This window comes from Thermothelomyces heterothallicus (assembly GCF_042370625.1).
Source record: "Thermothelomyces heterothallicus CBS 202.75 unplaced genomic scaffold P884_scaffold_6, whole genome shotgun sequence".
In the NCBI taxonomy this organism is placed as follows: Eukaryota; Fungi; Ascomycota; class Sordariomycetes; order Sordariales; family Chaetomiaceae; genus Thermothelomyces; species Thermothelomyces heterothallicus.
The window spans coordinates 386,244-412,515 of record NW_027192567.1 but is presented as its reverse complement, the minus strand read 5'-3'; the positions used below and the strand labels follow the sequence as shown (position 1 = coordinate 412,515).

The 26,272-nt window shown below is 57.6% G+C and overlaps 7 protein-coding genes across 7 annotated transcripts; 4 read left to right on the top strand and 3 right to left on the bottom strand.

The window, feature by feature from the left end:
* Positions 1–4,232: 4,232 nt before the first annotated feature.
* Positions 4,233–4,833, bottom strand: P884DRAFT_196248 (thioredoxin-like protein; the record flags this gene model as incomplete). The annotated part of the gene is made up of 2 exons (XM_069437967.1): positions 4,233–4,693; positions 4,791–4,833. 2 exons carry the CDS (start codon positions 4,831–4,833, stop codon positions 4,233–4,235), a joined length of 504 nt encoding a protein of 167 aa, XP_069299194.1.
* A 1,175-nt stretch (positions 4,834–6,008) lies between these two features.
* P884DRAFT_257137 (FAD dependent oxidoreductase) lies at positions 6,009–7,818 on the top strand (the record flags this gene model as incomplete). The annotated part of the gene is made up of 3 exons (XM_069441122.1): positions 6,009–6,078; positions 6,159–7,106; positions 7,227–7,818. The coding sequence occupies 3 exons, from the start codon at positions 6,009–6,011 to the stop codon at positions 7,574–7,576; spliced, it is 1,368 nt and encodes a 455-aa protein (XP_069299193.1). The 3' UTR covers positions 7,577–7,818.
* Positions 7,819–8,356: 538 nt separating this feature from the next.
* P884DRAFT_111687 (L-threo-3-deoxy-hexulosonate aldolase) lies at positions 8,357–10,049 on the bottom strand. Its single transcript, XM_069437084.1, has 2 exons — positions 8,395–10,049; positions 8,357–8,358 (listed from the first exon to the last, which is right to left on the bottom strand). The coding sequence occupies exon 1, from the start codon at positions 9,848–9,850 to the stop codon at positions 8,666–8,668; it is 1,185 nt and encodes a 394-aa protein (XP_069299192.1). The 5' UTR covers positions 9,851–10,049; the 3' UTR covers positions 8,357–8,358; positions 8,395–8,665.
* A 1,973-nt stretch (positions 10,050–12,022) lies between these two features.
* Positions 12,023–13,412, top strand: P884DRAFT_195840 (D-galacturonic acid reductase; the record flags this gene model as incomplete). Its single annotated transcript, XM_069437935.1, has 3 exons — positions 12,023–12,046; positions 12,097–12,259; positions 12,349–13,412. 3 exons carry the CDS (start codon positions 12,023–12,025, stop codon positions 13,410–13,412), a joined length of 1,251 nt encoding a protein of 416 aa, XP_069299191.1.
* Positions 13,413–15,086: 1,674 nt separating this feature from the next.
* P884DRAFT_298145 (major facilitator superfamily domain-containing protein) lies at positions 15,087–17,176 on the top strand (the record flags this gene model as incomplete). Its single annotated transcript, XM_069444579.1, has 3 exons — positions 15,087–15,730; positions 15,905–16,315; positions 16,495–17,176. 3 exons carry the CDS (start codon positions 15,087–15,089, stop codon positions 17,174–17,176), a joined length of 1,737 nt encoding a protein of 578 aa, XP_069299190.1.
* Positions 17,177–17,288: 112 nt separating this feature from the next.
* P884DRAFT_328264 (timeless protein-domain-containing protein) lies at positions 17,289–21,545 on the bottom strand. The gene is made up of 2 exons (XM_069445588.1): positions 21,314–21,545; positions 17,289–21,248 (listed from the first exon to the last, which is right to left on the bottom strand). The coding sequence occupies exons 1-2, from the start codon at positions 21,383–21,385 to the stop codon at positions 17,577–17,579; spliced, it is 3,744 nt and encodes a 1,247-aa protein (XP_069299189.1). The 5' UTR covers positions 21,386–21,545; the 3' UTR covers positions 17,289–17,576.
* A 293-nt stretch (positions 21,546–21,838) lies between these two features.
* On the top strand, positions 21,839–23,565 carry P884DRAFT_283625 (3-hydroxyacyl-CoA dehydrogenase). The gene is made up of 3 exons (XM_069443675.1): positions 21,839–22,015; positions 22,226–22,325; positions 22,399–23,565. The coding sequence occupies exons 1-3, from the start codon at positions 21,887–21,889 to the stop codon at positions 23,130–23,132; spliced, it is 963 nt and encodes a 320-aa protein (XP_069299188.1). The 5' UTR covers positions 21,839–21,886; the 3' UTR covers positions 23,133–23,565.
* Positions 23,566–26,272: the final 2,707 nt, after the last annotated feature.

The following is a 26,272-nucleotide window of genomic DNA, read 5'->3' as shown; positions in this document are numbered from 1 at the left end:
CTCGCAAGGCTGCCGCCCATGTCGGGGTCGTTCAACCAGTCAGAACGGATGATGGCGAGAGGAACCAAAGGTCACTCGGCGTACCGACTCGGCTCGTTCCTCCAAAACCTCCGCCATCTTTTTTTTCCAGCCTCGAAGAACCCTCTCCATGGTTTTTTTTTTTTTTTGCCAGAGCGGTCGACATTGCGAAAACGAGTAACTCCCTACCTACCTACCTGACGATGGCAGCTACTACATACAACGCTACCAGTGGCGCTTATCCGCCGAAACCTCCTTTTCTTTCATCACAATTCGCCCGACTCCGACGTTGGACGGCACGAGTCCGCGCAGGAGATTGTGTCGATCTCTCGGCACGAACTGGGGCGATGGCCCCGATGGAATTTTTGAGTGAGGAGCGCAAGCTTCGGGAAATACTTGCAAGTACGGAGTACCAAGTACCTACGTACATACATCCATGCAAGTACACTACTAGAGTAGACGCTGAGCCCGTGGTTGGGCGAAAGCTCGCCCATCCCAGCTGCCTGGGACCGAGTTGCGTCGAAATCCCACGTCCAATCGTCTCGGTATTGCCATCCCGTTCTGTCACTTTGGTGTTGCCGGTTCCCAGCAACCCCTCCTCGTGCTCGCCGGGCCAGGCATCCCCTAATTTCCATATACTGTACATACGTACTGTACATACGTATCGTATATACTACAACACTTGATCCATATACTGCAAGAGCGCATGCGCGTGGATCTGCGGCTGCGAATCACACGCCACGCCGCAGGTGCAGCTGTCGATATTCTCGGCCTTCTCAGGGGGGTAAGCAAGACAGGGAAGCCCAAAAGCAAGCAAGAAAGCAACGAACCGGGCAAGCAAGCAAGCAAGAGCCAAAAAAAAGTCCCGCCTCTCTTCCCCCCCCCAAAAAACATCGATCGCTTGCTCGCTCACCTGCGCCGCCCTGCAACGTCCGAATTTACCATCTACACGACACTACGTATTTGATGCGCTCGTGACCTGGAACATCTGTCTAGTATGAGCAGCACACCGAGTAGCCCTACGGAGACGTCAAGACGGAACCGTTGCACAAGGACGTGACTCGGTCTCTCGGGCCCCGTATGTGCTTTGTGTGTCTCGGCCCTTCCTCACTCCTTGTTCGTCGGGATCACGATCGTCTCCCGAAGCCAGGAAGCAAAGCAAGCACCCCCGGACAGAGAGCCAGCAGGATCTGTCGAAGGGTGATCACTCATTTCCATTTTGTTCCTTTCCCTCTCTTTCTTTCTTCCCTTCCTCTTGGGGGAGAGAGAGACAGACAGGATTTTGCACAGTGGGAAGGGTTTGGTTGGTAAAACCGGGTATGGGAACCCAGCACGTCGGCGTGCTGGCATGTGTGCGGTTCCCCGCCTCCCACGCACCCATATCCAAGAGCCGATGTTATATTGCTCCTTTATTGCTTACGTTGTGCAGGGGCGCACTGTATGGTGCTACTGCTGCTGCTGATGCTGCATGATGGTGAGCAGAGCGCATATCCCCTACCTACAAGACCCCTCTTCCGGGCGGTCTGAATTCCACATATAGGCGACTCCCGACGTGGAGGACTTTGGTATACGGCCACCGGTCATATCCGCCCCAACGTTGTTAAGCATAAGTTCCCTCCCGCGATGTGTTGGGCTACGGCTCGAGCCATGACCATGTTGATCTCCAGGCGTGTGTGCGGGCAGGACCACGCAGCAGGTGTGAATGGTGACGAAGGCAGCCAACTGCAATCTAGACATGGTACTGGTGCAACACCATACCGTCACCTCTCAAAGCAGAGGAGATTACGGGGTCCGGGGCATGCATGGAGGCGGCAGCTTACGGGACAACATGTGAGAGATCATGATGCCCAGTTTCGGTTGGCCCATCTGAAAGAAACAAGGGTCACTCTCTGTGCAGATGTCAGGCACTGTTTCCTCCCCTTCGGAAGATGCAAAGGTTCATGCGAGGACTTCAGTGGGAGGACCAGGAGACTGAAACGAGCACCGGGCTGCTGTGCGAGACCGCCTGTGAATCAAGCGAGTATGTGACTCACGCGCTGCTGATGCCTGCCCCTATTCCCCTCTCAACCGCCTGTTGACCAACTCAGAAAGCTGCATACATCCCGTGTCAACTACCCAAAGTAGCGAATCTCTGACTTTTGGATTCTCCGTCGATTCGACACGCGTCCAAGTTGGAGGTTGCACCTCTCTACTTCCTTCAGCTCACTGAGAAACATTCTCATTTTTTTTTTTTGCTCCTTTTCGTCGTTCCATGGAACCAGTCGCTGTAGTTACGAGTCGTATTTCTCCCTCATACAGTGTAGGAACTTCATATGGCGCTTCCACAGATGCTCTCTGGCAAAGCTGATATAGTCTTTCGGAGTTCCGTCAGACCAGAACACTCCATGAATTGTTGTTGCCGGCACAGGCGGACGGGTGAGGGGTCTAGACCAAGCTTTTTTCCGAGCCGCATCAGGCCCTTCTGTCAGTAAGACATCCCGGCCGTTTCCTAGCACGTCCATTACCTTCAACTCGCCAAGTGCGACCTGGAGGGGGAGGGGGGTGGCCTCTAAACCCATGACGCCGACGTAGGTCGTGATATATGGTAGTCCGTTACGACCAGTCAACACACACACAAACACCCCACGCCCGCCGCAATGCTTCTTGCCTTGGCTTGCTCCTCGGAGCATGGTCGTTACGCGATGAGCACCAGATGCTGCAAGCTGCAGGGTGTGATAGCGCCCCGGACGGAGGGGGAGAGGGGGGCAAGGCCAGTCTGATACTTCACGATGCGGTCCACGATCCTGCGGCAGGCATGGATAGGGCTCTGTGGCACATGCCACGAGTCGCTCAACGGCCCGCGAGTCTCTTTGTATCTTCCCCGTCAAGGAAGTAACTTCTTCATGTTGCCATTACACCGCGGGAAGGGGATAAACCAAGGTAGGCAGCCTTTCTGCTCACAGAGGGCAGAACAGAGGCGGGGTTGCCGAGCAGGGCAGGCTCCCAAGAGTAACTTGGGATCTCGCTGATCTCAGGCTCCGCTGTCTCCTCACCAAGTCCCTGGGTCTGGATGAACCAGAGCAGTGGTTTCCGGTCTCGTACGAGTTCGAATCATCACTGGAGCGAGTGAGTAGGTGATATGGCTCATTCTGCTATGCGGAGCGAATGTACGGGGCGTTGAAGAATGACTAGCCGGATGATGAATTGGGTTGATGGCACACGTAGGGCTATCCATAACCTTGTGCCACGGAACGACGGCGCTCATTATTCATTTCAATCATGTTTGTCCCGAACACTGGCTCTCTCCGCGGTTCTTCGGGGCCAGCTCGGTAACAGACGCGTCTTCCAGGCCGTCGAGGCCCCGTAGAAGCCATCGAAAAAGGTAGCCAGCAATGGCACACGTACGGCCAACGTGGTATTGCATATTGAGTTGCCGCGGAGGGAAGAACTCGGTAGGTGGTGTTCCACTTTGCTGATGCTAGGCAACCAAGTGTCGGCGGCTTAATGACCTTACCGATCGCTCTGAGCTGCATAATGTCCTACCCTGGCGTAGCAGATTCTCCATTTGGGCCGCTGGATGTCTGAGCATGGTGTCTTGGAGGTCTAGCTAGTCCTCGGTTCTTTGGATTTCTTATAAGGTCGCTTGACCCTCAAGGAGAGTGAGTAGATGTCGACACACGCCAGTGTCAAGGGTTGGGAGAGGTTTTTTTTTTTTTTTTTTTTTTTTTTTTTTTTTTTTTTTTTTTTCGTTTTTTTCAAGTCCGTGATGGGCAAATGAACAGACACATGCGTCCATAGATGGTGGTGTCGTGCTCCATGCTTTTGCTCAGGCCATAAAGCACACAGATCATGTTGTTAGCCATCAAACGCCAACAGTGGTGCACTCGAGAAGCGTTATCCTGCGTCAGAAACCTCAAGTCGGAATATACCTTGTAATAATATCCTTGGATTATCAAGCTCCATATTGCTGCGACTCTGGTCAGCGTAGATTGGTCTAGACGTGATGATGTTGCTCGGTTTAGAGCTGCTTCAGAGGACACTCATAGGCAGTCACTTCAGCACTCGGCCTCGAGCTCCTTGAGCAAAACAACAGGCCGAGTTTCTCCGCATTCATTAATTCAGTCACAAAGATGGTTTGCGACATTCGGGTATAATGGAAAGCTTGTGTGTGTCTCCGTCAAGACGGACGTCAACGTCGTCCCCCACCCTCCTTTTCTCCGTCTTCTTCTGCGACCTTACTTCGCCAACTCCTCCAGAATGGTCGCCTCCAACGACTCCGGCTTCGTGGTCGACGCCCACCGGCCCTTCACTCTGCCATCTTTGCCAACAAGGAACTTCTCAAAGTTCCACTTGACCCTCTTCAGCCCCAGCAAGCCGGGCTTCTCATTCTTGAGCCACTCGAACAGGGGGCTGGCGTTGTCACCGTTGACGTCAATCTTGGCCATGATGGGGAAGGTGACGCCGTAATTGAGCTGGCAGAACTCCTGGATTTCCTCGTTGGTGCCGGGTTCCTGCCCGCCGAATTGGTTGCACGGGAAGCCCAGGATGACAAAGTCGTCCGGGTACTTCTCGCGCACCGTCTTCCACAGCTTCTCCAAGCCGGCGTACTGCGGGGTAAAACCGCACTTGGAGGCTGTGTTGACGATGAGGACGACCTTGCCCTTGTAGTCGGCAAGGGACACCTCGGCGCCCTTCTCTGATTATTTCGTTAGTGCGTGACATCAAGCGACATCAAGGCTGGGTCAGGATAATATGTATATAATGCTCGGAAGAGGCAACTTCATATGACGTACTGTCTGCGACCTTGAGGTCATAAAAGGTTGTTGCGGAGGCCATGTTTGCAATTGATCTGCGGAGCGGAACTCGTTGCTTCAGGAATGCTGCAGTTGCGGGTTTGGGTGTGGCGCGAGGCAGAGGCGACGGTTGAGAGCGGCGAAGGATCGACAACGCAGTCGCTGTTGACAATCCGGCTTTCGATGTGCGAACGTACGGAACGGCAACTGCGAGCTGGCGGCGGATGATGGATGTAGACGGAGAAGGAACCATCAGTCGGGGAAAGCAAAGACGGTCGCACGAACGTATTAAGAGGGAACAGTGGGAAGGCGCGAGTCCGCGGGCCAAGCTTTCTGAATACAGACCGATTCCGAGCAACTACCGGGCGATTCTCATTGGCTGGCCTCGCGGACTTCCTCCAGGACTCGGTGCCTCCAAAGGGGTCACTGCATGTCTTTCCCGTCCAATTGCACATGCAAAAAGACACCGGGCGCTCATTCGTCATGTCTCGGAGTCTCCGTCTCGGGATTCCGGGTAATCTTTCTATTCCGAAACACCACAGTTCATGAGACGACAAAGCGGTCCGATCTCGAACCACTACGGAATTCTTGAGAATCGCCAGAGCAATGGGTCCGTCGCCGAGGTTGCTGCGAGGGCAATTTGGCGAGCCCCACCGTTCCAGCCCCTCATCCCACGTCTAAAAGCGCATACGGAGCAATGCTCGCTGAGGTTTTGCAGATGTAAGATGGGAACATCCGTACTTGGAGGGAACTCATGGGTAGAACTCGTAGGTATTTAGATCCCTTCTCTGCTTTAAAAGAACAATTCAAGCTCCAGGTATGAAATAGCTGGGCCGCAGGCGGATAGTGTAAACACCCGCGAGAGCTACCCCGCCACGTGTGGGTGCCGCGGGTGCCCCGCAGTAGTTAAGAGAAGCTTGGGCCATTGTAATCCGTAATGACGGCACCATCAGCGGGCAGCGTTTGTGAGTGCATGGCGGATTCTCAAGCGAGTCGCGACCGGCAGGCTGATTACCTGCCCTTCCTTGAACCGTCATCTGTGAAATCAGAAGTGTATCGCGAGAAAGCGAAGCCGGGGCTTAACCAAAGGAGCATTAGTGGTGGAGGCTCGCGGCATCTCCGTTTTGACTGCTTGTCCGGTGCTCGATCTTCTTGCTTACGAATCATCGCTCGGTTTGGACCCCGAGTTCGACTTGTTGGCGGAAGTCGGCTCGGGCCATGTCCACGTTTGCAGGCGCAAATGCAAGGATGGATGCGCAACACGAAAAGAAGAACATCGTCATTGTCGGTACGTCGACCAAAAAAGCCCCCTTACTAGTAAACCCTGTCAGGCACAGGAATTGGGCTTATGCAGGTCAAATCGGGCAGGCGGCGGCATCATCGGATGCACCACGGCCTATTACCTGACACGCCATCCCAAATTCAATCCTGCCCTCCACACCATAACCCTTCTTGAAGCCAGCTCGATCGCCGCGGGCGCCTCTGGCAAAGCCGGAGGGCTGCTTGCATTATGGGCTTATCCGACCTGCCTCGTGCCTCTATCATACCGTCTACACAAGGAACTGGCTGCCGAGCACAATGGCGCACAACGATGGGGCTACCGCAGCCTGGGATGTGGGAGTTTAGCGGCTGTCGTCCGATCGAGTGACCTAGAGGCAAGAGCGCCCAAGCCGCCATCGCCTCCCGCAGAAAATGGCGTCGACGGTGGGCTTCCCATACCGAGCGCAGTATCCGATGAGAAGTCCAAGGACTGGGAGAAGCTCCCAAAACAGGACGGCGCAGCGACCGGTTTGCTACAGGACTCGCCTTTGCCGCCAGACCTGAACTGGATCGATGGCAAGCTGGTCCAGTACTACGAGGAAATGGGCTCCCCGGGGGCTACCGAAACGGCCCAGGTCCACCCTTTCCACTTCACCAACGCCATGGCCGACCTAGCAAAGGAGAAAGGAGTTGATATCCGCCTGCGAGCGAAGGTGACCCGGATCAGCGAAACCAAGACGGCCGGCGTGCTGCACAGCGTCGCCTACGAGGACCGCGACACGGGGGAGATACGCAACATTGACGACGTGACGGATGTCATCGTGGCAGCGGGGCCATGGACGGGGAAGCTGGTCCCGCGAACGAGGGTGGAAGGGCTGCGTGCCCATAGCGTCGTCTTCGAAGCCGACGTCAGCCCCTATGCCGTCTTCACCGACATTCAGCTGCCCGCGGACTACGTCCCCGAACACCGCGCGAGCCAGGGCCAGCGGAGGCGCCACAGGGGGAATGTCGACCCGGAGATCTACGCCCGCCCTTTCGGCGAGGTGTACGCATGCGGTGAGCCTCTCGAAACCCTACGAGACTTCTTCTTCCTCTTCTTCTTTTTTTTTCCCCCTCTCTCTTCTCCATCTCTTGTCGTCCCATAGACCGACCGCTAACGGTTCCCGCGTCGTCAAGGCGAACCCGACAAGACGATCCCGCTCCCCGCCACGGCGGACGAGGTTCCCGTGGACCAGTCGCAATGCGACGACCTCGTCGCCTACATCGGCACCATCTCGCCCACCCTCGCGGCCGCCCCGGTCAAGGCCCGCCAGGCCTGCTACCTGCCGCAGCACATCCGCTTCGGCGAGCAGCGCGGGCCCCTGATCGGCCCGACGTCAGTGCCCGGCTTGTGGGTCGCGGCGGGGCACACCTGTTGGGGGATACAGAACGGCCCCGGGACGGGCTATCTGATGGCGGGCATGATCTTTGGCGACGAGATAGACGAGGAGGTGGAGAAGCTAGATCCGAGGAAATTCAAGGTGTAGACGGGGCAAGGACGAGGTTGGTTATCGATCGACGTGCTTAGCGGCCTTGGCGTATCGGGATTTGGTGTTTGTGAAACCATGGACCTAGCGGGCCAGCGCAGCCTTTTTTTTTTTTTTTTTTTTCATATCTATTTTTTCAGGAACAGGTTACTGGTTAGAGGGTCTTATGAGAACTATAACATCTCTCTCGAATTCCTTTGTTTTTGTCATTCTGGGAGTTATGGATGCGCTTCCCAACCGACTTCTCTCGGATGGAGTGCATTTTGCTGCGCTTTGCTAGAGAACAAGTATAAATGTACGTGTGTATGTATGTACGTATATAACGGCTTCTTGCGGAATTTCTTCGGTTTAAGCCTCTCCTTGCTGTTGTGAACCCCCCCCCCCTTTTTTTTTTCAAGCAGATTGCCGAGATGACGAGCCGGGAAAGGTAGCCGAGGAGGCGACTTGCAGGCTTAGATATATAAACCCTCCATGCTTGCAGGTGGAAGGGCGGTAAGTGATGGGACATCCGGAAACCCACAATCTACGGCTGGTGATCTCACGGGTTTTCCCTTTTTGTTTTTCTGCGGTTGAGAAATCGAACTTTGTTCCTCAGCGCAAATGCATTTTGATGATAACCCATAACTAAGCCATTTCTTCCTATGTTCAATGCGATAGAGGGGCCCCGTCTAGCAAATCCCATTCGACCAAACATGCTGCCGTGCTGCCACTCCCGCAGCTCGGACCAAAACTTCAAGGGATTCCAAACCCTTTTCACACTCCTGGTGTGTGTGTGTGTGTGTGTGTGTGTGTGTGTGTGTGTGTGTGTGTGTGTGTATGTGTGTGTGCCTGTGTGTGTGCCCGTGTGTGAGCGCGTGAGTGTCTGTGTGGAAGAGAGAGAGAGACGGAGAGAGAGAGAGAGAGAGAAGAGATAGGGAAATATATACAACCACAACTCCTTCCCAATCCCTCAAGAAAGATAAGAGACCCCTCCTCTTTTAGGGGGAAAAAATAACCAAGACATGTTAAGGAGAAGGAGGAGAAGGTGACAAAGACGAACAAAAAAAAGAAGAGACAAAGACAAAAAAAGTCTAATAATAATTCGCCTCCTCATAACGACTTCTCGATCTCCATCACCTCCCTCAGCCCTTCCTCGATGGCTGCCACCCGCGCCTTGTCGAGCCGCTTCAGCGGCCGGCGCGGGTACCCGCCGTAGCCAAAGTAGCTCTGGATGGCCGACTTGGTGCCGGCGATGGCCGACTTGGTGAGGACCCAGTCGCCGCGGGAGAGGACGCGCTGGAGCGCGATGGCCTCGTCGGTCTTTCCGGCGGCGTAGAGGTCCCAGACGCGCACGCAGACCTTGGGCATGACGTTGGCGCCGCCGGCGATGATGCCGCTGCCGCCGCTGGCGAGGGTCTGGACGGTGAAGTCGCACATGCCGCCGAAGGCCATGTAGCCGGACCCTTCGGAGGAGGGCGTCTTGGCGTTGGTGGCGAGGGCGACGCGGGTCAGCTTGCCCGTGTTGCCGCAGGTGAACTTGGTGCCGACGATGTTGGGGTGCTGGGCGAGGCGGATGAGGAGGTCCGAGTCCATGTCGATGCCGGCCACGGCGCCGGGGTAGTTGTACAGGATGAGCGGGAGCGGGCTCTCGTCGGCCACGGCGACGAAGTAGTCGTGGACGGCCTCCTCGTCCATCAGGAAGCGGAAGTAGGACGGCGGCAGCAGGAGGGCGTAGTCGGCCCCCGCGTCCCGGGCGAGCTTGCACAGCTCGACGGTGCCCCGGACGCTGCCTTCGGTAGCGCCGATGATGATGGGCGTCTGCGTGAAGCCGGCGGCGTCGAGCGCCTCTCTTGTCGCCCGGGTCACCGCCAGCTTCTCCTCCCGCGTGCAGTGGACCGCCTCGCCGTTGGAGCCCATGGTGACGAGGCCCACGAGGCCGTCCCTCACGAGGCGCTCCGCGTGCTTCTTGATGGTCGGGATGTCGAGGTCTTCGGTTTCTGGGTCGAAGAAGGTCATGGTGGGCGCGTAGATGCCGCATGGCAGGGGCCTCCGAGTGGCCTGGCTGCTGCCGTTGGCGATCGTCATGATGGACGCGGCCGGTTGGGAAGCACGGAGGGTGGCAGGACTGGGAACCAAGAAGAGACGCCGAGCCGGTATACGGTGGAGGAGGAGATTATCAGAGACACGTGAGAGCGGAGGACGGGGATGGGTGAAAGAAGGATACGAGACGGCAAAAGTGGAAAAACGGCGGCTTATGAAGGACGCCGGGGGTCTCGACACGATCCAGCATTCCATGACCTAAGGGTCAACTAAGACCGGTGGGGCCGTGGAATGATCAATTTGGGGGCGCCCCGGGCAGAGGAGGTGTGTAGGCTGCGAGGAACCCGATTCAGCTATCGGAGGAGCCAGGGGGGAGGCGTTGTCGGCCGGCTTGCGGATCTGCTAGGGCGAGACCGGGACAACACCTCAAGTTGCAAGGGACGGGGTCAGGCCTCTGGGGAAAGATGGGGAAAAGGACGTGGGGAGGTTCGGGCCACACAAGCGCCTAAAGGAGCCGCCGCCGGTTCACGCACCTCCTGAGAGGCGGGCCCGGCAAAGTTTGCATCTGGCCGTTAAACCGCGGTAATTATCTGTGTAGAGTTCAATTGGGCAAGAAATCACGCATCGAACGCACCGTGGACGGCAACCGTATCAATGTCTGGACCCGGCAGATCGGCAGAATACGTTGCGGGCGGTAGAATCCTCCCCCCTTCGAAAAAAGACAAACCCTTCAAAGCGCCGGCCGCCGAGTCCCTAAGTGGACATTTCGGCTGCCACGTTTTTCTTTTTCTTTTCGGGACGGGAACCCCGTGGCCCCATGAGCCATGAGCCATGAGCCATGAGCCATGAGCCATGAGCCCATTAACTACTTGTTGGTGTGATGTCGGAAAGAGGCCACGAAGGGACTTGGAAGCAGGGGGGTTAATAAGGGCAAGGGCACTTCACCGGTGCGCCTTCCTGCCTGCAGCCAGCGGCCGGCCCAAAGTACGGATTAGAACTCAGCGTCGCAGGGATCATGGCTGCTGTGGGCGGGAGAGGTACTTGTGGTAGAGCGAGGGATGGCGGCAAAATGGCGGGGTGACGGGCAAGGCAATCAACTCCGCAAGAGAGAGATACGCACATGGACGCCGGCAATGCCATGCGGAAGTCGTCAAGGCGGAGAGCCATGGGCGAGCGACCTCGGGCTGGCGATGAGCGAGGAATGTGAGTCGATCCTCGGCTGGCTTGCCGCGAGAACACTGCGTCCCGCGGCGTGTGTACGGACATAGTGTACAGCGACTTCGGGCGGGCATCCGACCGATCGCTCGGTGGAAGCCTTCAATGGAAGGAACGAGCGACCTTGCCCAGACTTTCCCCGCAGTCGTGCACTCGTGGAGATGGCTCTGGGCGACAACTCGCTCGGTTGTTGCTTTGAGAGGTCGAGAGGACGGGCACGGGATGGGATCTTGTAGGCTCGGTATGCGACGGAAAAAACAGATTCCTCCAATCAGGTCGAGCGCTAACTAGTGAGGACCCGTCGGGTTCTCGAGAGGGAACTCGCACGTCTGACGAACCGACCCCACGGGGGCAAGATATTCGAAAACGGGTTGAAAAAAAGTAAAATTATCTTGCAAGACCTGAAACTCTGACTGCTGTATATTATTTACATGCGTATATACACTGAGCTACTAGATCGTGGATGTGCCATGCTGCTTGTTGAGGCGCCTTCCCATCGAGAGAACAATGCTGGAATCGCAGTTCCATTGGGCAAGAGTTACACAGTAGTGTGACTCCAAGAGCCCAGGAAATGCTGCGGCAGAAGCATCGATGCGGGGAATCAACGTGGGGGCGGGGCGCTCAGGCGTGCCTGCCTCGCCTGGAGATGAAGGTGTGGATCCCGACTTGGCTTCCCCAAACTCCACCCGGCAATCCACCAGTAGCAGTTTCACTTCTCTTTGGACTTGGAGCAGAGTTCGACGGCTTCGCACACACGGCGCCATCACGGTCCGGAGAAAGGCCGCGCACGATCTAAGACTATAGAGATTTTACAGCGCAGGCATTCCACAAATAAACGACGCTGAGGATCAGCTTGTGGTGCAAGATCGTCCTGGAATCAGCACCTACCAGTCGGTCGAGGGTCGAGTGATTCGTTCCCTTCAATTGCTCCAATCGGCCCCGCCCCTCTTTCAACCCCTCCCCCTCACCCCACCATGAATTATTCCGGAATGGACACAGCATCGGTTGGTGGTGACGCGCGTGTGCACGAATCCGTAGCATTTTGATGATGAGAGGCGGCCAACCAAGCTGAGATGTACCTATCCTTCACTGTTCGACAATAAGGTTGCACTCCCTCCTTCTCGACTCTCTTCCTCTCCCCCTGTGCCCCCCCTTTTTGCCCAACGACGAGTTCGACGTGCACACACATACAGTCCCGTCGTCACAGTCACGATGCAGCCCCTCAATGTGTTGATGGTAAGATGAGAATTGAATCTCACGCGCACGCGCGCTAGCTGACGAGCAAGATCGGTACCGGCGAGTACACCACCGGCTTTGTCGGCGGTGGTGCCTCTGGGTCGGACAAGAAGGTCGGAGTCGTGGGCTTGACCTTGTTTGACCTCCGGCGACGAGGAAAAGTAGGCAAACTTTCGATGGCAGGCGTCAACGGGAAGAAGTTCCCAGCAATCCGTAAGCTGACAGACCTCGGGTCCCCCCCCCCCCCCCTTTCTCCAAGTGAGGGTTGTTGTAGACGCCGCGTTGACGCGCCTTTTTCTCAGGGGAGCACCTCTACAAGAACATCTCTCTGGTTTACAACAATTTGGACACCTCGTTTGAATCTTACCCGGCCGACGATGTCGTGGACCCCGAAGCTTACAAGAAGGCCATTGACGCCCTCTCCCCCGGCGATGCCATCACCATCTTCACTCCGGACACGACCCATTACCCCATCGCCCTCTACGCCATTGAGAGGGGCATCCACGTCTTGATCACCAAGCCGGCCGTGAAGCTGCTCGAGCACCATCTTGCCCTGCTCGAGGCGGCCGAGAAGCACGGCGTTTATGTGTACATCGAGCACCACAAGCGATATGACCCTGCCTACTGGGACGCAAGGGCGCGGGCCCGGAAACTCGGCGACTTCAACTACTTCTACAGCTACATGTCGCAGCCCAAGTTCCAGCTCGAGACGTTCAAGGCATGGGCCGGGATCGACTCGGACATCTCGTATTATCTCAACAGCCACCACGTCGACATCTGCGACTCCATGGTGTCCCAGCTGGGATACGTCCCGGTCAAGGTCTCGGCTTCGGCGTCCAAGGGCGTCGCGGTCAGCATGGGGTGCCACGAGTCGACCGAGGACACCATTTCCCTGCTGGTCCAATGGGAGAAGAAGGACGATCCGTCCAAGAAGGCCACGGGCGTGTACACGGCCTCGTGGACGGCTCCGCAGAAGGCGGGCGTGCACTCGAACCAATACTTCCACTACCTCGCCAAGGACGGCGAGATCACCGTCAACCAGGCCAAGCGCGGCTACGATGTGGCCGAGGACGCCGCCGGCCAGCTGGTGTGGTACAACCCGTTCTACATGCGCTACGCTCCGGACGAGGACGGAAACTTCAACGGCCAGAGCGGCTACGGCTACGTCTCGTTCGAGAAGTTCGTGGACGGCTGCCGGGCCATCAACGCCGGCGAGCTGAAGCCCGCCGACCTGGACGCCAAAGGCCTCCCCACGTTGAGGAACACCATTGCGACGACGGCTATTCTCGAGGCCGGCCGGCGGAGCATTGACGAGAACAGGGAGGTCAGGATCGAGTCCAAGGACGGGGTGTGGAAGCTGGTCTGAAAGCACAGCCCATTGTGAGAGAACAAGGCTCGGGCGATCCATCTGCCCTGTCCTGTTCCCCTTTTCTTCTCTCGGCATTACGGCTCCGCTTCCTGACGAACCAGTTACAGAATGGCTCGAACGGCACGAGAGGACTCGGCCAAACCGCGCAGCCCACCCACAGTCTCGTTAATGAGCACCGCAAGCTGGTTCAGGTACATCCGATGGTTGAACGCTAGGAGCGATCGAGGCTTCTTCTGTTGATACCCTGAAGGAGAAAAAATCACAAAGATTTTCTCTTTTCGGTCTCCGACCGTCATTATTCGCTTGTACTTCTCGATCCGACTTCTCTCAACCGAATCCATCGCGCCTTTTACCCTTTCTCTCCAATGATAGCCACCATGGCCGACGTAGGAATCATTGCGGGCTTAATGATCATCTCGCTCAGCGTCTCCAGAGACTGTGGATGACCTTGTGACGTCCTATACAACATACAAGGACCGGGATCCCAATACAGCTCAATATGCTGAAACGTTTGCCGCCCCCATCCGTGGAGCAGGCCGCCCACTAGCCTACTTGCTCCGTCAGAGCAGGTTACGAACACTCGACGGGGACATTGATGAGATCTGTATGAATCTCACGCTCGTCTCGCAGGTGCTACAACAGCAGCAGCAGCAGCAGCAGGAACTCGGCCGCGTGCGGGATGAGCTCGAGGGCGTCAGCGCTGTCTGATCGAGCTGGGTACAAAAACCAGTCAATATTGAAGAGAAGTCGGTTGAACACACCAGATATATATAATATATCCTTGCCCTCCTACAGACCGCGAAGCGACCGTTGAAGGGTGAGCTTCACGGCATTGACGAAAATTTGCGGTAGAGCGCGGGGATGCCCTCGAGCGTGACAGGAACAGCAGGCTGCTGAAGGAGAGCAGTATCCGTCAGGTCTGCCCAGGCCTTGTTGAAGTGAACCTGGCCAAGATGGGGAGCGGGAGCGCGCATCACACATCACGGAGTACTCGGTCTCAATAATCCCACCGTGCTAATTGCTTGATGACTTCTTGCTTGTATGTCCACTTTAGCACCAAGAAGATACCATAAAAGGGTCTGGGTTTGGGATTTCTAAGACAAGCACACTGCAGTGCATGCAAATCTCTCCTCCGTGCCATATTCTTAAGATCTTAAACCCTTAGTTTTGTCTGTCATCCGTTCGGATTTAGAGTACTTATCTCGGGGGCTGCTTGCTAACCCCGGGGGTTTTGGTTGTCCTCGTTGCCCCAGAGACCAGTTCAGTCCGGGTAAGGGTTAACTAAGTTGGGTTGTCGATTCCTTCCTGGCGGCATGAGCCCGCCCGCATGCTGCGCAGCGGTGGCGCCCGAAGTCCGGGGCCGTGCGGCCGGGGCGTCGGTGCCCATAACTAGCTTACATCATAGTTGACCCGCAGCGCGCCGATGCCGCTAATTTAGCTGCCGAGCACGCAACTGCAGCCGACCCTGCCCGTTTTCAAGCGCCTTTCAATCACATATCTATCTTTCGGCATTTTTTCCTCTGCGGGGGGACCACCGGCTTACTTTCTTACTTTTACATATCCCGCCATCCATATCTTTGCCTTTTTTTTTTGATTTCGTGCCTTCCTCTTTTTTTAAAAAAAATTCCATTCCATTCCCTCCCATCCGACCCTCGCTACTAAAAACGAACGATGGGCTCCATTGGCGCAACGGATCCCCGAACGGGCCTTCCGGACAACTCGCTCTCGGCACATGTTCATGTGGACGAACGGACTCCCCTCCTCCACCAACCCGGTCATGATGCAACCCAACCATCACCATCACCCGGAGCGGGGCCGGAGCAGGGAGGAAGAGGAGAAGGAGGAGGAGGAGAAGAAGAAGAAGAAGAGAGGACGGTGATCCCGACGGCGCCGCTCTCGCGCGCGCGGCTCTGGCTGACGCTCGGGGCGACCTACGTGGGCGTCTTCCTCGGCGCCGTCGACAGCTCCATCATGGCGACCCTGTCGGCGCCCATCGCGAGCGAGTTCCGCTCGCTCAGCCTGCTGTCGTGGCTGGCCACCGCCTACCTGATCGCCAACGCCACCTGCCAGCCGCTCTCGGGCCGTCTGACCGACGTCTTTGGCCGCGGCCCGGGCCTCGTCTTCAGCAACGCCGCCTTCGCCCTCGGCAACCTCATCTGCGCCCTCGCTCGCGGCGGGCCCGCCATGATCCTCGGCCGCGTCGTCGCCGGCGTCGGCGGCGGCGGCCTCATGAGCATCAGCACCTTCCTCGCCTCCGACCTCGTCCCGCTCAAGAAGAGGGGGGTCGTCCAGGGCGTCGGCAACATTGCGTACGGGTGAGTGAGCCAGCCGTGACTTGGGTCATCATTGGAATAGGAGGGGGAAGGAGATTGTTTTTTTTTCTAAAAAAAAAAAAAAAGAAAGAAAAAAAACCCGGATTCCCTGGATAAATGGATTGCTGACGCTGGAGTCCGTCCCTCTTCTTCTTTTTGGGCGGGAGAGGATTACAGGTCTGGTGCGATGCTGGGCGGTGTGCTGGGCGGCTTCATCAACGACACCTCGTCGTGGGGCTGGCGCTTGGCCTTCCTCCTTCAGGTGCCCGTCATCGTGGTGTCGGGTCTCCTGGTATGGTACCTCGTGGATGTGCCCCCCAAGATCTCCAACAAGTCGCTCCTGGCCCGCATCGACTATGGCGGCTCGTTCTTGACCGTCGGCTTTCTGGTCCTGGTGCTTCTTGGCCTCAACGCCGGCGGCAACCTGGTGCTCTGGACCGATCCCCTGGTCCTGGTTACCCTCCCTCTGGGCGCCATCATGCTGCTTGCCCTCGTGTGGTGGGAGAGCCGCGCGAAGCAGCCCATCGTTCCCGTGCGCCTGCTCTTGGAACGCACCGTGCTCATGTCCTGCGTCTCCTGCTTCTCGTGGTATGCCTTTTTGTTCTTCTCGACATCAACCCCCCCCCCCTTTTCCTTTTTCCAAAGAAACTAAAAAATCAAAATAAAAAAGAAGAATAATAATAAGAGGAGGAAGAAGAGGAGGAGGAGGAAAGAAAGAAAGAAAGAAAGAAAGAAAGAAAACGAGCGAGATGGCTGACAGAGGCTAGCACGATGGTCATGATGATGATCCTGTACTACGTTCCCCTCTACCTCCAGGTGCTCGGCCACTCGGCCACACAGGCCGGCCTCCGCATCCTGGCCTCGTCCTTTGGCGTGTCTGTCTCGTCCATAGGATGCGGTTACATCATGAAGAAGACGGGCAAGTACGTAGGCCTCGGCATCAGCGTGCTCGTCGTGTACACCGTCGCCGTCTCCCTCGTGGTGACGCTCGACGCCGACGCGCCCGCCTGGGTCCCCTTCGTCGCCATGGCGCTCCTCGGCGCCGCCTACGGCGGCATGCTCACCGTCACCCTCCTCGCCTGCATCGCCGCCGTCGACCACTCCCACCAGGCCGTCATCACGTCCGCCACGTACCTCTTCCGCTCCGTGGGCGCCACGCTCGGCATCACCGTCGCCTCGGCCGTCTACCAGAACATCCTCCGCCACCGGCTCTGGGACCGCTTCGGCGACCTGCCGGGCGCCGCCGACGAGATCGAGCGCATCCGCGACGACCTCGGCGAGCTCGACCGCTTGCCCGGGGGTTGGTACCAAGGCGTCATCGACTCCTTCATGGAGGCCTTCCGGGGCGTGTGGGTCATGGCCCTCGCCTTGACCGTCGCCGGCCTGATTAGCATCTCGTTCGTGAAGCAGCACAAGCTGCACGCGAACCTGGCCCGGCAGGATGATTGAACCACGGGGAGCGGCGAAGGGCGGAATTGGAAACGACGGTTTGTTTTGGTTGCGGCCGCAAAACTCAAAGCGTTGGCGTTCACTAGACAGGGCTTATATAAAATAAAAGCACATAGAAGAAGATACATACTCGCACGAGAGAGAGTACCTTGGAAGCTTTCGCAGATTTGATCGTCCATCAACCTGACACTCATGGATCACATATACAAGATTCCCCCCTTCCCGTTACTGCCGAACGCCATGCTTCGTCCCTGGCCCCAAAAGGCAAAACAACAGCCGATCACCGCAATGCCAATTCAACCATCCACTGTTTAATTAACCCGTCCATTCTCATCATTTCCGCGCCGCGGCCCTCACACCCCTCACACCCCTCACACCCTCACTCACTCACTCACTGCTATCACTCCTCATCGCTACTCTCCACAATGAAACCAGCCCTGGTCCTCGGCCGACCCCTAGTCGCTGTCTTGGCGACGGGCACGTCGTCATCCTCGTCCCCCATCCCGTCCGCTCGCTCTCCCGCCTTCTCGGCAGCCGTATCGGCAGTCTGGCGGCCGGGGCTGGACGACAAGGGCGTGTCGTTGGTAACGGTGCCGTCCTTGCTAGACTGCGTAGAGTCCATCGCGTCGTCCGCGCCGGTCATGTCTTCGTCCTCGTCTTCGTCTTCGTCGCTGCTGATCTCCGCGGCTTTCTTCTCCTTCTTCTTCTGCGTCGTTCTCCGTCGCTTATTCGGCCTCCTCGCTGCCGCCGGGCGGTCGGCCACGGACGATGACGACGACGACGACGACCCGCTCTCGCTCTCGGCCGTGGCACCGTCATCATCTTCTTCATCATCGGAGAGGGCGTCGCCGTCGCCGTCGCCGTCGCCGTCGCCATCGCCGACCGACTTCCTCTTCCTTCCCCGCTTTGCTTCCCCGTCCTCTCCGTCTTCCCCGTCGCTCGCGGCAACGCCGAGACCGAGCAGCTCCTCCCACAGCTCGACCCCGACCCCGGACGGGCGGCTCCCGCTCACCAGCCCGAAGCTGGCGTCCTTGGCGGCCTGCCGCTCGCGCTCGCGCGCAAAGAACTCGCGGTCCGCCTCCTTGTTCCCCTCCCAGTCCGAGTCGTCCTCGCGCAGGTCGACGTACATGGCGCTCTTGATCCGGCGCGCCCGCTCGCGCTCCTTCTTGCGGCGGGCGCGCGCCCGGGCCTCGCGCTGCTCGTCCGTCTCGGCCTCGTCGCTCCCGCGCCGGCGCCGCCTCTGCCTCTTCGGCGGCGGCGGCGGCTCGTCCTCTGCCGTGCGCTTGCGCGTCGTCGGCCCGTCGCGGGGGAAGAGGATCCCCGCCCCGTCGTCGTCGTCGTCGTCGTCGTCGTCTTCTTCGGATCCGTCGTTGATGAGGTCGTTGATGCCGTTGTCGCCTCCATCGTCGTCACGGGCGGCCCGCCTGCGCGCGGCAGATTTGCGGCGGAGTTGGTCCTCGGCGAGCTCGCCGTCTTCGAAAGTAGGCGGGTTGAACTCGGCCTGGTTGATGAGGGAGATGGTTTCCTTGAGCGAGTCGGCGGGGATGGTGCCCGGAACGACCCAGACGGAGTCCGGTGTCTCGTCAAGGGTCGGGGCGAGGCGCTCCAGGCCGACGAGTTTCATGAGGAGGCGGAGGTGCGGGTTCTTGAACATGGCCGCGCGGCGGGCGTCATTGTCCGGGCGTATTGTGGCGTGAGGGGCGACCTTTGCCGCGCCCGTCTCGACCGTTCCGCCTGCTGCTTCGCCGTCCAGCCCCTCCGCTGCCCGCGCCTTTTCCGCCTTCTCCCATGCGCGCCGCTCGCTCTCCGCTTCCGTGAGCTGCTTCTTCAACCAGTCCAGGTGGTCTGTCTGGTTCCTATCGATCAGGACGCCCACGACAATGGCTACCTGCCGCTCCCGGTCGATTTCGCGCTTGAACTCGAGCTCGGCGGCCGGTCTCGGATTGCTGGACACCGTTTGCTTCTCATGGCCGTACTCGAGATAGTGGGCTGTGCTGTTGATCTTGGAGAAGAGAAGCTCGGTGAAGAGGGCCGGGCGTTCCGCCAGCTTCTTGATGCATTTCCTGAGGATCTGCTTGACCAGCTCTTCCCACTCTCCGTACATGGACGAGTTCTTATCGAGCGGCTCAGGGCCCTTGATCATGTGGTAAAAAAGGTGGATGATGTCCAGGCGGAAGAGCATGACGCTCATGTCCTGCTTGAAGGCTAGCCGGAAGAAATACCGGTGGGCTCGCTTCAGCTGGGAGTCATCCAGGTCTCGGTAGTACTTGGTAAAGGTGACAAACGTGTCGACCACGCCTTGCGGGACGAACCTCAAGGAGAATCTCTTGAAGTCAAACTTTCGCTCCTGGCTCGTCTTCTCGGCCTGCCTCTCGTCGTCTGCCGAGTCGTCCTCGGCGTCGTCTTGGTCCTCATCTCCGCCGTCATCACCTGCAGCTTTGTTGGCAGCCTTCTTTCTCCGCCTCCTCCTCTTGCGGGACCGGACTTGGAGGTCGACATTCTGCTTCGAGTATGCCTCAAGAATGCGGACGAAGGTGTGGGTGAGCTCGGTGCAAGCGTCAAGGTATTCGAATCCCTGGTCCTTGTACGTCCGAACAATATTGGCTATCGCGTCATGCGTCATCTCCTCGTAGAACAGCCGGCTGAGGATGTTGTCGGCGATCTCCTCGTCCTCCTCGTTGCCCGAGGCGAACATTTCCTGTACTGTGAGAAGGATCTGGGTAAAGCAGCGCATGACGGTGGTGAGTAGCCGCCAGTCCTTGTCGCCGTAAGCCCGATTCAGGGCCCGGTTCAGAGTGATGAACATTTCCTGATTGAGCACCTCGGCGACGAGATTGAAGCTCCCCACATCGTCTTCGGCCGACGGCTTCTTCGAGTCGTTCTTCGCATTCCTGCGCATCCTCTCTGCCTCCAGGAACCAAGCCACCAGGTAGAAGAACTGGCTGCTGTGGGACGGAAGCACGTGGGGTGCTTCGCGATCGATGGACCTTCGTACGTGCGAGAATAAAGGGTTGAAACCGGAGTCGAGGAATTCGGAGACGAAAGACTGCAATTGCTGGCGGGCTCTCTCGTCGAGCGACACGGGCGGGCCCAAGTCTTTTGGCTCCATGTCTTCTCTCCTGGCGCGCCTGGGGGGCCTGAAGCTCTTGCTGTTGTCCATCTTCCTCTCACGGGTCGCAGCATCGAGCAGGGCGTCCTGGCCGGAAACGGTCGCGAGCTTGCCGCTCTCGCGCTTGACCCAGATCATGGTCCCGAAGCGGCTGTGGCGTGTGGGCGCGTTCTTGCTGTACGACCTCAGCATGGCAGCCTCCTTCTTCATGGCGGCCGTCAGTTCGTCCTCCTTCATCTTGTGCAGCCGCTTTTCGCTCACAAAGAGCTTGCTCGAGTCCACCCGCTTGACGAGGTGGAAGATGATCTCCATGACGATGACGTCCTCGGTCCGGAAGTCGTCGCCCATGTTGGACGCAATGGTCAGGATGGTCAGGAAGATGTCCTGGAAGGAGAAGGCATCTATCAGGGCCGACCGCGAGATCTGTGTCTCGTCGCCCTCGTACTTGACGCCCGGGGGCGGAGCGATCATGGCAATGTTGCGCAAGAAGTACAGCATCAACTTGATGATACCCTGGTCGCGGGCCGACCGATCTCCGATGGGAATGGCCATGGACGGCAGCGCTACCCTCACGGCGGTGCCGAGGATAGGGGCGGCGTCAAAGTTGATGATGGCGCGTTTGTAGCCGAGCTGCGCGAGCTGCAAGACGGGGAGGTGGCGGTGGTGGTTGACGGTCATGGTCTCGCGGTCTTTCTCGATGGGCCAGGTGAGCGGCACCATGACTTCCAAGCAAGCCAGGGCGATGCGAGCCTTGTACTTGCTGCTGTCGTTGGGCGACCACAGCGCCAGGATGTGTAGGAGATCGGAGCCGACGAGGTTGGCTTCGGCCAGACACCGGGCGACGTCCATCCGGTTTGTCTTCTCGTCGTAGAAGCGGATCCATTTCTTGAGGTCGCGGAGCACCTCGAGGGCGTCGTCTCCGAGTTTATAACCGTCATCGTCGTCCAGACTGTAGCCGCCGAGCTAGACGAACAAACACGTCAGCATGGACCGATTACAGTCATCAAAGGACCGAAGTCGCAGCATACGGCAGACACGAGGCTGGTGATATGCGCCCGGACCTGTGGGTGCACGGTATCGTTGTTGAGCTCGTCCTCCATCTTTACGAACCGAGATCAAGGCGAATCCAGACAAGGTTCGAGATCTGACATGTGTGGCCACGCGTCACTCCGAATCCTGTCAAGCACCTGCGATCGATCTGGGCGTTGACATGGACTCGTAGATGTGTGGATGGTGTTGGATGAGACGCGCAAACGCGTCGGACCGGTCTGTCAATTAACTAATCAATCAATCGACGCGACGGGCGCGTTTACACTAGGCCCGCTTCGCTAAAAGAGCAAGTTGCGTACAGTGTATTCTACGGTGTGGAATTGCTGATTTCGTGCATCTTTGTCAAGCTACGCACCGTGCCGGCGCCCGCTCATGCTCGGCAACACATGTGCTTCTCGTGCCCCACTCCGTCAGCCGGGGAGCAAGGATCAATGGCCGAGGTTAGCCGCTCTCTCTCGGTGTTATGTACGGATCACTTGGGAAGTTGCTCTCGGACCTTCAACGAGCCCTCTGTCACTTCACAAGTCGAGATTGTTTTCTTGCTCTCAATAATGGCTGCTCCAATGATGTTGGCACGGCAGGCACTCCGGCTCTCGAGTCGCGTAAGATACTTTAGCTCCACGGCTGCGCGGCCAGCTGCCGAGGTCAAGCGATTGGGTGTCGTTGGCGCTGGGCAAATGGTACGTACGGGCTGAGCTTTTGTCTTTCTATTCCCATCTTCTTTCTTCCTTTCTTACTTTTTTTTTTCCTTTCCTTTTTTTCTTGCTTCTCGACCATCTTATATATATATATATATATATATATATATATATATATATATATATATATATATATATATATTTTCCCCCATTTTGCTACGCTGGCATCACTGACATGGCGACTGCCTCCAGGGTCTCGGCATTGCATTGGTGGCCGCTCAGAAGGCCCAGGTGCCGGTAACGCTGGTCGACTCGTCACAAGCTTCCCTGGACAAGGGACTAGCCTTTGCAGGTTGGTGAGAGCCGGCAGTCATTGAGGAACCTGGGAGCCCACCAGCTAAACAACATCTGTTTCTTCCTCACAGAGAAGCTCCTCGCCAAGGACGTCTCCAAGCAGCGCATCACCCAGGAACAGGCCGACGCCGCCCGCGCCCGGCTCCAGCCCACCACCTCCATCGACGACCTCTCGCCCGTAGACTTCGTCATCGAGGCCGTGCCCGAGATCCCCGAGCTCAAGTTTGACATCTTCGCCAAGCTCGCCGAGATCTGCCCCAAGCACGCCATCCTGGCCACCAACACCTCGTCCATCCCCATCACCCGCATCGCCGCCGCCACCGCCCGCGGCAACCCGAACGACACCTCCAACAGCGCGCGCGTCGTATCCACCCACTTCATGAACCCGGTCCCCGTCCAGAAGGGCGTCGAGATCATCTCGGGCCTCCAGACCTCGCCCGAGACGCTCGACACGGCCATCGAGTTCTGCAAGCGCATGGGCAAGATCCCCTCCGTCTCGGCCGACTCCCCCGGCTTCCTGGCCAACCGCATCCTGATGCCCTACATCAACGAGGCCATCATCTGCCTCGAGACGGGAGTCGGCGACCGTGACTCCATCGACGCCATCATGAAGAACGGCACCAACGTGCCCATGGGCCCCCTGCAGCTCGCCGACTTCATCGGCCTCGACACCTGCCTGGCCATCATGAAGGTTCTTCACACCGAAACGGGCGACTCCAAGTACCGCCCCAGCGTGCTTCTGCGGAACATGGTCGACGCCGGCTGGCTGGGCAAGAAGAGCGGCAAGGGCTTCTACGAGTATTAGAGGACTCGACTCGCTCCTTGTCTTCCGATACGACCACACATGCGCGCACGCACGCACCCACGTAAACACGCTCGCTAGCGAGCAACAACGACGGCGGGACGGAAGAAGCAATGTGACCTCAAACCTCTCAGAAGGACAGGCAGGTCCTTGGGCTTTCTCACGAACCTGGGTGGAGGGGTATGGAGAAAATCTGGCTGTTGCATGTTTTGGATATCTTGTCTTGCAAGCGCAAGTACGGAATCGCCTCGCGAACGGCTTACGGCGCCAGAACTCTCTCGAGTACGAGCGTCTTGCAGCTGTCAGCCACCGTCTGGAGCCGCGGTCCCCGTATTTTGAGATGTTCTCTCATGTACAGTAATACATACTGGCAGCCATTGAACCAGGTGAACAAGTAGTCCCCAAATGTGAATGCACAACCGTCTGTGTTACCTCGCTCTACAATATCCACAAACGAAAAGCAGAGGTCGATGATGCGGAGCCGTCTTCGCTGCCCAGTCGAGGCCCGCCTTCATGGGTAACCGAGTACAGAACATACAGGAACCCAGTTTTCCATATTACGTCCCCGCAGTCTGATTCAATTTCTCCCCGCAAACCATCGGCACTCAAGATCTTGGGAGGAGGCTGAGATGATGGCGTGGAAAAACCAGGGAGTCTACATCACCACCAACGTAGCCTTTCCTCTGCCAAATTCCGGAGTATCTTCAGTGAGCCCCGTTGCTCGGTCCGACAGCGACTTGATTGCTACTGCAATTGACGGTGGAGTACTAATCACCCTGACAGCCCCGGCCGCCCGGGATAGGCCCAGGTCTGGCTGGATTCCTCCGGTACCAGCAGGCGGAATCGACGGTGAAAGCTGTGGTTCGACAATGCCATGACGCTTGCCCACAACACTACCGAAGGATTCCTACCCCTATACACCAATTACACCCTCCGGCCTTCCGATCCTGGGGCGGACAGGCAAGCCCCGCGTGCGCGCGAGAGAGGAAGGGGGTGGGGGACAAAGCCTCAGTGGAAGGAGGTTCGATATGGGCATCCCGAGCCAGGGGAACAAACCACTCATCCCCCCCTCCCCCCCCCCCCCTCCTTAACATCTCACCGGAATGCGCGGCTCTCGGGTTCCGGCTAGCCCGTCTCCTTCACCCAGGGCCTCATGTATCTCCCGCCAACTGTCGGCATCTCAGCGGGGTCCCAGGCCAGTTCTCGTCACGGGCTCCCTGCAGTATCCTACGCACCCCCCGCGGGCGCTTACCCTCCTTCACGGGTGTCGATACAAAGCTGCTTGGGTGGCAAGCCAAGGAAGTGGACCAAGTTCCCATAACCGCCAGGTCCAGGCCACACGCGGAGAAGCGGAATCGTTGATCTCTGGGCGCCAAACGCAAGGATAGTCATCCGCCCCCGCAACCTGCATGGCTTATGGTGGCCACCGCATGTACGTACGGAGTACAAGTACTCCGTACTTGCCGCGGGAGCACGAGATGGCAATATAAAATTGATTGCCGGGGAGCGCTTTAGACGGGTCTTCGGTCGGCAGGGGTAGCGGCCTCGTCTCGGTACACCTCAAGGTATACATTACGGTTCGGATATCAGCGGACTATGACTCTGTCAGCTACTAGCTGCTGCCGGAAGGGCTTCCAGCGGAAGAGAACCTGAATCGAAGTGCGCAATTCTGATATCGGGGGTATAGTTGAGGTTGAGTCGGGGGAGACTTGGGGTCGAACTTCGTGCCGCAAGTGCCATCTGCCGCTCACAATCAAAAACCACGTTCGCAAGATTGCTTTGTCGCGAAGGGTTGAACGCGATATGCGCCCTCTAGCACCAAGGATAGGCAGGCTAGGGCTTGTTTCTTGGGTCACGGGGTTCTTCTTCGAGAATCGGCGGCCATGAATCACTGTCTGACAGCAACATGCTTCTTTTGGTGTGCAACGGCAGAAACGTCGTTCAACCGTTTCCCAGAAAGAGGTGAAGAGGCAAGTGATGTCCCATGTATCCAGGAAGGGTCAAGAGACGCACCTCATCGCGTCTCATTCCTGTGTAAAGGGGGTTGATACCATGCATAGAAGAAGCACGAGGGCATCTGCTGTTCACAGATACACTGTAGGCTTCCCCAAGCCCTGACGTTCCGGCCGGCACTTGCGTCCCGCACAGGCTAGAGCACATTGAGTGTCTGAATCCCTGGTTAGTGGTACTAAATCGTAGCTCGACGGCCGGGGCGCGACGCCGGGAGACAATTGAGAGCCGACCGTCTAGCCAGATGTGGGAATCCGGTCGACAGGACTCGATCTAGAGAGAAGTCTTTCGACCGACGCGCCCTCAGGCTAACGGACGGCGGCAAATTGTGGCAAACCGGAGCCCAATGTTCCTGCTGCCACTTTATCCGCCGGTATGTTCCAATATTCCAAATCAGTTGCGCGGCAAGACTCTGCGTCCCAGCACCGCAAGATCCTTACGGATATGGACTCTCCGTGTGTTGTCAGCCGCCAAACATGCCCCGGATTTTTCGGACGCAGAAAACGCAACAAGGTTGGTGGATAGCCTGTACACCCAGTGGATTTCGGCCAACATGGATGTTCAAGAAAGACGCACAACAGCACCGCCTGTGCGACCACGAGCGAGATGGTGCCAGCCAAACATGCCGCAGAAGAGTGAGTGCCGTGTCTGTGCTCTTGGCCCGGTTAATATGTTGCCTTGCACACCTGACGTTCTCAAGACGTCGCTTGGGACCCATCACGTCTTTGGGGGGAAGGCTGCGTGCGAGCCCACCCGCCGAGAATAAAAGAGATCTGAACCCTTGTCGAATGTTGATACGAGCGAAGATATTTGTTCAACGGTATAGCTTGATGATTATATGGCGCGCGGCTGCACGGCCAAAAAGTCGGCTGTGGACGGACGAAGAGGTCAAGGATATTGTTCGAACGGATTCCCAGCGCGCGGAACGGAGTATGATAGCGCATGTCTTTTTCAGAACATAACCGCCGTCCCCTGTTTCTTTCCATGCCGCGAAACGGCTCAGGCCTCGACATACTGAACACCAGGACATGTCGTGCTCCTCGCCACGCAGCGTCCGTCACGGCCGTTCTGATTCGTGCTGCCGAAAGACGCACAACGTCGAATTTGGATTCGCCTGGAGACGGAATCACAAG

Excerpts from the sequence above, each read along its gene's own strand:
- P884DRAFT_283625 (XM_069443675.1), top strand. The coding sequence starts at position 21,887 with ATGGCTGCTCCAATGATGTTGGCACGGCAGGCACTCCGGCTCTCGAGT. Across the intron at positions 22,016-22,225 it reads TCGTTGGCGCTGGGCAAATG|GGTCTCGGCATTGCATTGGT; the intron begins GTACGTACGGGC and ends GACTGCCTCCAG. Across the intron at positions 22,326-22,398 it reads CAAGGGACTAGCCTTTGCAG|AGAAGCTCCTCGCCAAGGAC; the intron begins GTTGGTGAGAGC and ends TCTTCCTCACAG.
- P884DRAFT_111687 (XM_069437084.1), bottom strand. The coding sequence starts at position 9,850 with ATGGAATGCTGGATCGTGTCGAGACCCCCGGCGTCCTTCATAAGCCGC.
- P884DRAFT_328264 (XM_069445588.1), bottom strand. The coding sequence starts at position 21,385 with ATGGAGGACGAGCTCAACAACGATACCGTGCACCCACAGGTCCGGGCG. Across the intron at positions 21,249-21,313 it reads TCACCAGCCTCGTGTCTGCC|CTCGGCGGCTACAGTCTGGA; the intron begins GTATGCTGCGAC and ends TTGTTCGTCTAG.